General features: G+C 49.7%; 1 protein-coding gene across 1 annotated transcript in view; it reads right to left on the bottom strand.

Annotated features, from left to right (window-relative positions):
* Positions 1–947: 947 nt before the first annotated feature.
* The window catches only part of C20H3orf20 (chromosome 20 C3orf20 homolog), a 57,738-nt gene continuing 48,208 nt past the window's right edge, over positions 948–10,477 (bottom strand). Inside the window, exons 11-15 of the mRNA XM_049766104.1 lie at positions 5,905–6,205; positions 4,181–4,288; positions 3,613–3,755; positions 1,300–1,437; positions 948–1,071 (exon numbers count right to left, since the gene is read on the bottom strand). Coding sequence (XP_049622061.1) covers positions 948–1,071; positions 1,300–1,437; positions 3,613–3,755; positions 4,181–4,288; positions 5,905–6,205 — 814 coding nt within the window. The remainder of the gene's footprint in view (positions 1,072–1,299; positions 1,438–3,612; positions 3,756–4,180; positions 4,289–5,904; positions 6,206–10,477) is intronic.

Raw genomic sequence — 10,477 nt, 5'->3', positions numbered from 1 at the left:
GGTGGAGGCTGAGTGTGGGTTTGCCCTGGTATTCCGGGAGTCCTCCATTCCAGATGCTCTTGTGGGCCCCAACATGCAACAAGAAGGCACTTTGATGGGTATATTTTCTAGGTATTTTGTACCTGGTACATATTTCAGGCTGAAAGCAAGAGTACTACCTGATGCCAAGAGCAGGGTGTGGTTCTCAGCTCTCCCCACATAATCATATTGAGAACAGGGGGTGGAAATGGCCCCAGGAACTTCATGTGCTGAGAAAATCTGTGCTTAGCCCTTCCTGTAAAAGGTCTCTCTCTCTCTCTCTCTCTCTCTCTCTCTCTCTCTCTCTCTCTCTCCTTTCTCTCTCTCTCTTTCTCTCTCTCTCCCTCCCTCCCTCCACTCTCTTCTCTCTCTCTTTGTCTCTGTCTCTGTCTCTGTCTCCCTCCCTTCTCCTCTTTTCTATGAGGACAGCTAGGCACAGTGGCCCTCGCCCTGTCCTCTTGCTCCCTTCCCATCCCCGGCCCCCTCATCCCCTTTTGTCTCTCTCCTCTACTGGGCTCTGTCAATCTCCATCCTCCCTCTTCTTCCTCTCACCCCATTTCCCACCAGGGCCCAAATGTGAGTCCTTCCTCTCCAGGGACAGGGTAACAGAACCCAGTTCAATCCTATCTGTGACCTCTGAAGAGTGGGCTATACCAGGGAGCTGGGCGCCGGGCACCATTGCTGTGATGTTTTCTCAGGAAAATCCCTCCGGCCTATTTGACGTGCCACAAAAGAAACACTTTCCCCAGGCCTTGGCGTGAACCAGTGGTGTTTAGGACACCCCCTCCCTCCTTGGCTTTGGAGAGCCGGCTGGTCCCACTGCTGCCTCACCCAGGCACTGAAGGCATGTTTTTGTTTTTGTTTTTGTTTTTGAGCAAGATGAGAGGACTGGAGGCAGAGCAGATTGGCCTGGGCAGCCCTGGGGGACCTCATTTCTTAATGGGCTGCTTCTGCCCGACCAGGGACCACTTCTTAGCGTTCTTTTTGTTGACTTTGATGACGGGACTTACATCTTCTTCTGGTGGCGGGGACGGTGATGTCAGCGGCCTTGCTCTGCAAATGAGAGAGAGATATGAATGAATGCTGGTCAGGGTGGAGATGGCTGCGTGGATGATGTGTGGTCCTCAAGGCTGGTTCTATGCTATTAGTGTCATTTTCCTGCTTGTCTGAACCTCTGAAGAATTCCTGTAGCACAGTGGGTACTGTCTGCCTTCCATAGATGTCAGGACCTGCTATGGGGTTTCATCACAGGGCCCCTTGGGCTCACATGAGGTCACCTACTTCTCCATGGCAGCCAGGTACTCCTTGTCTAGCCTTTCTGTCAGGATCAGCGAGCTCATGCTCCCCTGGGTGTCTTCAGACTGCGTCGTTCTCTTGGCTGTGTCATGATCATCTGAGGACACATTGGAGACCGAAGGGCTACAAGGGAAAGGGGGCTACTCAGCAGGGCCTGGGGATGGGCCCAGAGCTGGGGACCTGCCAGAAAACCCCCACTCCCAATTATTATTACTTTTTTGGGCTTTTAAAGCACACATGGTGTGGCACTCAGGGGTTACTCCTGGATCTGCACTCAGAAATTATTCCTGGCAGGCTTGGGGGACTAAATGGGATGCTGGAGATAGAACCTGGGTTTAAGTCATGTGCAGTGTAAATGCCTTCCCTCTTTGCTATATATAGCTTTGGCTTCCTAGTAGCCCTTTTTAATGCCCTAGTTTCTAGAGCAAAAAGCAGAGCTTCGTCTAGCCAGGCAGAGCAGGCATCAGTTCCCCAGGTTTGCCTGGAGCTCAATCACCCCCTAGCTGCCACTTTCACTAGAAAAGGCAGTGGAAGGATTGGATCATGTATCCTCACCCCTACTGGCACACAATAGGGGACTCCAGAACATGGTGGCACTGGGATTAAAGAGGGCACTGCATGCTTGGATGAGCTGAGACCACACCAAACAGAACTGGTGTCTTCATCATAAGGACATACAGGGACATGTGGGGACATAGATGCATACATGGGATGATGCCAGGAGAAATGTCACAGCCAAGGAACCATTGGTAGCAAGACAGCACCTGGCCTGGCCTTCCACAACCCTCAGAGGCCCATGGTGGCCCTCACCCTTGTCATGGGCATGTGGCTTCCAGAATTCCAGCTAATCTGTTTGTGTGTGACACTGGAGGATACCAACAAAAGGTCACAAGTGGTAGCCCCTTGTCTCTGCTGCCTTCCTAGGCTCTGCTCTGCTTACTCATTCTGGACCAGAGTCTGGTTCTGAGCCCCTGCTGTGACCAAGATGGTGGCCTGCATGCCAGACCTTGTCTCTTCACTCCTGGGCCCCCTCTGGACCTTCCCCTGACCTGTCCTGTCGCTGCCCAACCCTACAGTTCTGAACACCTGCTACTAGGCTACACCCTCTTGGTTGCCCTAGAGCTCATGATGGCAGAAGGAAGTCTGGGGTGGTGGTGGCTGGATCCAGGTGGATAGAGTTCTTACTCTGGGGATGAGTGGAGAGGGGTTATTCCAGGAGTTCTCTGTGATCATTCCAGCTAGGGCCTATGTACCAGGCAGCTTTCCTGATAGTGTCTGCCTGCATGGACCCCATGGTCAGGGCTTCATGTGTCCATTGAGGTTGTGTGTATTCAAGAGGCTTTATCTCAACAAGATGAGTTCAAACCCCACTTCAGTGTGGCAGAATCTCAGAAAGAGTCTCAGAGAGTGATTTTTGGGATGTACCAGGAGAGAGAAGTGACCAGTGGGGATGGGAGGAGAGTGGCATGGGGTGAGGGAACTGTGATCAAAGCTTTACACATACTCGGGACAGGTTCCCTCTTGAGTCCCGGGGATACAGTAGCCCTTCCTCAGGTCAAGGCTTCCTCAGGCTGGGCTAGTGTGAGAACAGAGCACCCCAAGAATCTTCCAGGAAGTTCTGGGCAAGTACCTCTGAGAATTGGAAGTGGACAGGCCAGGGGCAAATCTGGTGGGAATGGGGCCTGCCAGACTGGGTACAAGTGGGTCCCTGCCAGGCCAGTTCACCGCTGCAGTTAGAAGATGCTTTTCCTAGCTTTGCTCCATAGGTTTTGTTCATTAAAAAAAATGAATGTTGGTACTGTTTTTGAGCCACCCCTGGCAGTGCTCAAGGCTTATTCCTGGCTCTGTGCTCAGGGATCACTCCTGATGGGCTTGGGGAACTACATGGGATGTCGGGGATCGAACCTGAGTAAGGTATACGCAAAGCAAACTCCCTGCCTACTGTGCTATATTGCTCCGACCCAAAGTTTATGAAGTTCTTTCCCCATCTCCCATCCAGGTTCTCACTTCCTCATCAGGTGACTACTAACACTCTCATTTGAAAGGTGACAGAAGTGAGGACTAGAGAACAAGAGGCCATTAGACTCCCCAAAGCCTGGGGCTCCTCGTAGTCTGAGAGGGCTCTTCCTCAACAAATGAAGAAACTCCCCTCCCCAAAGCCCCCCCACAGCCTGTGCTCTGCACCCCCATACTATGCCTGCTCCTTGCACTCACAGAGCCCACCATGGAAACAATGGCTGAATGCTGAGCTCCAAGCATCTCCCAGCATCCCTTTCCCTCTCCCCCCACCAGCTTTACTTGAATTTATAGTCGTCGGGCAAGAAGTAACCCATCTTGCCATCTTGGCGAGTGCGGAAGATCTGTTTCAGCAGGTTCTGGCGGCTCACCCCATAGCCATTCAAAATGCAGCCCCCATAAAGCAGCTTCCCGGATGCGAACATCTGTGGGCAGATAGGAAGAAAGTGGGGTGCAGGCCTCAGCATGTCACTGCCACATGGGCACTGACTGACATGGGGCCTTGGAACAGCAGTTGTGAGGGCTCCGTGGTCCACTGCTTTTACTTTGAGTAACATCAGAACTAGTGAGGCAGAAACTGGAGCAGGTAGGCTGCTTGCTTTGCATGTGCCCAACCTAGCCCTTGGCATCCCATATTGTCCCCCAAACCCTCACTCAGGAGTGATTCCTGAGTGCAGAGCCAAGAGTAAGCACTGAGCAACATTGGGTATGCCCAAAACACACACACACCCCAAAAAACCTAGTGATATAGAATTGTGGAGTCTCTAGGCTGGGGCTGAGGCTGGGACAGGGTGGGAGGCCATGCTCCAGCCTTGCCTTCTTGGCCAATGGGGATTCCACGAATACTCACCAGGATCATTCCCTGTACCACTGAGTACTTTTTCATCATCAGGGGAGGGTCCATCTGCAGGGGCCCATTCAGATCATAGAACAGCAGGCGGTAAGGGTCACGCCAGCACTGCGGAGACATAGAGGTACCAGGGCCTTGCCCTGTGCCATAGCACATCTGGATCTCTACATTTTTAGCCAGCCGGGGTCCCACTGAGTCCCAAAGCCACACATAACACCCCCAACTCCTGCTCTGTGGGTCTTCTGTGGGCACTTCCTGTGATCCACCCTGAGAAAGTTCTCATTCCACTCAGGGCTCTGTCAGTGACAATTGTCTGCACCAAGTGACAGTCCCTGCCCTGACACACAGGGTCCTCAGGATTCAGTTGGCTCCTCTGACTAAGGGAAGCCTAAAATCTAAAGGCAAAAACCTGAGTACCTTGGCACCCTGAACACACACACACACACACACACACACACACACACACACGTGGAAAAACATATACAAATGCATGCATTCATGGGCACACATACTAAGCATGTATATGTTCCCAGACCAATATACATAAGAACACATAGACACGCATAAACATACACACAATAGACACATGTTTCCCTCTGGGCATGTCCTCAACATTGTTATTAAAAACATTCAATTTACAGGGCGAGGGTGGGAGAAATAAACCATTCAATTTATAGACACAGACCTATATATCTGAAGTCCTGGTCCACCCAGAGAGAGGCTGTACCCTCCCCCCCCGCCCCCATTTTTCATGGCATTTCTGTTGAGTCTGCTTTTCGTTCAGGTGCCTCCAGTCACCCTTCCAGCTGTTGCTTTTAGAACATGAACCCAGACTGAGTCCTGGACTCTTAACTACAGCTCAGGGGCCTCTGCCTCTGTCCATGCCACTCCCTACTTGTAGCTCAGGCTGCACTGATGTGCTCTAGGGACCAAGAACCCGAGCTTGGGACGCCCCTAGCTCCCACAGGCATGGGCAGGGCCTGTGTCTCTGCTTGCACATGGGCACAGATGGGGCCTTGGGAAGTTCTCACTGACTTGAACGAAATTGCAAGCTGGCTTTCTGGGTGAAGTTAGCCTGTGTCTTTGGGGTCTGAGCTGAGGCTCACAAAACCTGCTAGAGTTTGGGTCTAAGTCAAGGCAGGTGGGGTCTGTGTCCAAAGGAAGACAGGGAAGAAGAGTCTGGCAGGATGTCCATTGCTTGCATAACTGTGCTTACCTGACGGGGGACAGCTATGACTCAAGATCAGGGGGTCCTCCAGCAGGTACCAAGTGGAAGGGAGCTCCCAGCACACTGACTGATCAGCCCTGGAGACTTCAACCACTAGGCCCTATATCCTCACCCCACCCCTGTCCTGGGGGGACACCCCTGGACTCCTGGAGCTGTAGATTTCCAAATCTAAGGATCTGAGGTCAAGACTGATCCTTTGACTGAGACACATCTGGGGCCTGGCCTGGGGAGAGGTTAGCAGGCCTTTGGCCCCGTCTCCAGATATCAGATCCTCAGTGGGGGCGTCACTTGTACCCAAACCCTCCAGGCTGCCCATAACCTGTTGCATGGCAGAAAAGGACAGTATCCTGGCCTTGATTCCAGGGTCAGCGAAGACCCCAAGCTTGATGGGGGACAGGAGGAGGAAGCAGAGGGAGAGGAGGGATTCAAGGTGGAGATGTATGGAGAAAAGAGAGGGCCCACTTAGTCCCCCACTGACCCGGGTCCTAGGCCCCACCTGTATGCAGGGTGAAGCCCGGCCCTGCTGCTGTTGACTGTAGAGCGATTCCAACAACCACTGCAGCTCGGCCGTACTGGGGTTCAGGCTTGAGATGATCCCAAAGACCAGCACCTGGCTGGGGTCACGGGACACAGACAGGAAACACTCCAGCTCCACGTCGGACACTTGTGGCGGCTTCCCCAGGCACTTGCAGCCTCCCCGGGTGTCCTCCTTGCGAAGGATCCTCCGCAGCACCAGCGGGCAGTGGGACAGTGAGGACACCCACTTAGTGGGGGTGGCCACTTCTGAGACCTTGCTTCTGGGGGGGCAAGTGAGAGGGTGAGAAAAGCAGAGTAGGCACAGTGTCAGCTTGGCCCTGCATCTGCAGGCAGTGCTCAGGGCTGCCCTTGCCTCATGGCCTCGGTTTCTTCTGAGCTGCAAGATGGGAGAAAAGAACTTGGCCACTCAGCTTTGAAGTCAACACAGCTTTTTCCTGTCTGCTCAGCATACAAGATGCAGAAGGTGGGCCGGAGAGATAGCACAGTGGTAGGGTGTTTGCCTTGCATGCAGCTGATCCAGATGGACAGTGGTTCGAATCCCTGCATCCCATATGGTTCCCGAGCCTGACAGGGGCATTTCTGAGCACAGAGCCAGGAGTAACCCCTGAGCATCACCGGGTGTGACCCAAAAACAAACAAACAAAAAAAGATACAGAAGGTATCGCACTGCAGTCTTTGCTCTGGGCAACACATTCCCCACCTGCAGGTTCTTCCAGTTGCTGCCCAGGCTCCAGACCTTGCTCACTTCTCCCGCACATTCACACATGTGTTCCCCTCCTTCTGCTCCAGCTGCAGAGTCTGAGTTGGTGCTGCTCTTACTGCTGGCCCAATTGTCATCTCCAGGCGCTTACCCCAGAATTCATTTTCTCACCTTCTATGCCCCTTGATACAAATCACCTCTGCAACCTTCTGGTTTTTTGTTTTGTTTTGGTTTTGGAGTTTGAGTCACACCTGGCAGTGCTCAGGGGTTCCTCCTGGCTCTGCATTCAGAAATCACTCCTGGCAGGCTTGGGGACCATATGGGATGCCGGATACAAACCACCGTTCATTCTGGATCGTGTGCGTGTAAGGCAAATGTCCTACCTCTGTGCTATCTCTTTGGCCCCCAACTTTCTGGTTTTTAAGTCCTTTTGCCACAATACTTCTCCCCCTGACCTTCCTTCCAACACCCACCTCACTCTAACTTCTGTACATTCACATATGTTACCTTGCAGTTCACCTTTTGTGGCATCTTTAGTTCTCAACACTGTTATTTTTATTTGTTGCTTTGGGGGGCCATAACCGGAAGTGCTCAGAGATGACTTCTGGCTCTGCATTCATGGATCACTCCTCGCAAGCTCGGGGGACCACATGGGATGCCAGAACCTGAACATGGGTCAGACGTGTATAAGCTAAATGCCCTCTCTACCTGCTGTACAATTACTCTGGCTTCTGTCTTATTTGAATAACCCTCCTGTTATTTTTGTGTTTTTTTTGGGGGGGGGCCACACCTGGCAGTGCTCAGGGGTTACTCCTGGCTCTACACTCAGAAATCGCTCCTGGCAGGCTTGGGGGACCATATGGGATGCCAGGATTTGAACTCCCATCCTTCTGCAGGCAAGGCAAACACCCTACCTTCATGCTATCTCTCTGGCCCTTCCTCCTATTATTTAAAAAAAAAAACAACTTGCATAATGGGTTGAGCAGAAACTATATTCACTATGTACTGATCATGAAATAGGAGGCCCTACAATGTGAATGAAGGAGAAGAGAGGCCCAAAGTAGAGACATAAGTAGACATAGGGACATAGGTTCCTAGAGAAACTCTGGGTGAAGGTTAGGATTACAAACATTATCCTGAATAACACCAAGGCCAGTAATTCACTTGTTAACATTTTTCTGAAATGGGATGTAAACCAGTTGTACAACATTTGCCTTGTATCTGTGAGAAATAGGCTTGATCACCAAAACTACACAATACATATTTTTGGTTTTTTTTTGGTTTTTGGGTCACACCCAGCTGTGCTCAGGGGTTACTCCTGGCTCTATGCTCAGAAATCGCTCCTGGCAGGCTCAAGGGACCATATGGGATGCCAGGATTCGAACCACAGTCCTGCATGCAAGGCAAAAGCTTTACCTCCATACTATATCTCCAGCCCCACAATACATTTTTTTAAAGTTTTATCCATTGATACTAATCTGTTATTATTAAGAAGATTAAAACTTTCTTATTTATAAAAATGAACACAGAGGGACCAGAGCAATAGTACAGTGGGGGATGCATACAACTGTCTTTTATGCAGTTGACCAGACTTAATTCTCAGCATCCTATATGGTTCCCTGAGCACCACCTAGAGTGATTCCTAAGGACAGAGCCAGGAATAACCTGATGCAGCAAGATGTGTTCCCCCAAATTAACAGAGTGTGGAGGCTTCTGGCCCTATTCATCACAACATATGATGGTACATACAAAACACCCAAGGGGCACTCTAGCGGTGACTTCATCTACAAGGACTTGGCAATGACTCTGTCTGGACTCTGGGTATCCATGAGCCTCTTTAACAGTTGAACTTAATGCTGACCAGAGAGAAACTTCAGTGACCACTGAAGAGAACAAGGGAAAAAGCCTTAACACTAAGAGTTTAGAAAAGTCACTAGGTGGGCCCAAGTAATAGTGTAGCAGGTAGGGCATTTACCTTGCACTTGGCCAACCTGGGTTTGATCCCAGCATCCCATATGGTCCCCTGAATTTACCACGAGTAATTTCTAAGTGCGAAGCCAGGAATAATCCCTGAGTATCACCAGTCCCAAAACAAAACAAAACAAAAAGGAAAAAAAGGTTACTAGGGACCAGATATAGAACAACAGGTAGAGAATTTTTCTTGCATGTGGCTGAACCTATTTGAACTCCAGGTCCACCAAGAGGAATTCTTGGGTATAGAGATAGAAGTCCTGAGCACTGCCAGATGTGACCCAGAAATATAAAAGAAAAAATAAAAGTCACAAAGCAAATTATTACAAATGACCACAAGTAACACTACCACACCCAGGGGAATTCTGATTTTTAGAATGAACACATTATACTGTTAAAAATGTTGTTTTCAACACCAAAAGTTTGTGAGGAATGAAGTAAAACAAGAAAATATGGCTCGAGCTGGAGCCATAGCACGGTCCTCAAACTTTTTAAACAGGGGGCCAGTTCACTGTCCCTCAGACCACTGGAGGGTCTGACTATAGTAAAAATAAAACTTATGAACGAATTCTTATGCACACTGCATATACCTTATTTTGCAATGAAGAAACAAGACAGATACAAATACAATATGTGGCCCGCGGGCCATAGTTTGAGGACCACTGAATTGTAGGGCATCTGCCTTGCACACAGCTATTGGTCTCCAGCATTCCATATGTGTTCCTGAGTCTGCCAGGAGTAATTTCTGAGAGCGGATCCAAGAGTAACCCATGAGCACTACTGGGTGTGGCCCAAAACAAACAAACAAAATATGGCTTCGGCTGGAGCCATAGTTGAAAGGCAAGTAGAAACTTGCCTTGTACTTGGCCAAGCTTGAATAGACCCCTGACATTCCATTAGACCCTGACATCCCCAAACACTGCCAGGATTAACTCCTGAGTACAGTCAGAAATAAACCCTGAGCACTGCCAGGTATACCCCCAAAATAAAAATAATAAAAATAACAACAGAAAATATGACTAATTCACGAAGGAAAATGAATAGAAACTTCCTTGAAGAAATCCAAGTATTAGATTTAGTAGACAGGCTACTACTACTACAGCTATCTTAAATATATTACAAGTACCAATAGGTATTATGAATAAAGAATTAAAGAAAGCCAAGAGAATAGTGGACTATCAAAGAAGAGATGCCGGGCCAGAGAGATGGCACAGTAGTAGGACCTTTGCCTTGCATGCGGCTGATCCGAGAGGGACCCGATTTGATTCCCGGCATCCCATATGGTTCACCAGCTGGCCTGGGGTGATTTCTGAGTGCAGAGCCAGAAGTGACCCCTGAGCAGCCAATCAATCAATAAATGAAGTGAAAAAGAAAACAAAGATAAGATGCCAACAGGGCTAGAGAGATAGTATTGTAGGCATGGTGCTTGCCTTGCACATTGCCCTGGGTTTAATCCCATGCATCACATATGGTCCCTTGAGCACTTCCAGTAGTGATCCCTTAGCACAGAGCCAGGGGTAAGACCCTGAACACAGACAGTTATGGGGTCCCCACCCCATCTCTTCACATCCCCCACCACCAAGAGTAAAAGTCAACAAACAGCTAAAAGTTACTAAAAGTAACCATCTAGAGATTTTGGAGTTGAAGAGTGTAATAGCTGAAACGAAAATTTCAGCCGCACATCCAATCTGAGGAGCAGAAAGGAAACAGAAGAAAAATTGGTAATACTTCGGGAGTTGTGAGACCCATGAGAAATACCAACATGCACAGAGTGAGCATTCCAGAGGCATGGAAGAGGACAGTGCAGAAAGAATCTGTGAAATTAGGGACTGGCGTAAGTAACAGAATGAGTCAAAATGGA

Source organism: Suncus etruscus, chromosome 20, assembly GCF_024139225.1.
Source record: "Suncus etruscus isolate mSunEtr1 chromosome 20, mSunEtr1.pri.cur, whole genome shotgun sequence".
NCBI classification, from domain to species: domain Eukaryota; kingdom Metazoa; phylum Chordata; class Mammalia; order Eulipotyphla; family Soricidae; genus Suncus; species Suncus etruscus.
Note: the sequence above shows the minus strand (reverse complement) of the source record. Positions and strands in the feature narration are given on the sequence as shown.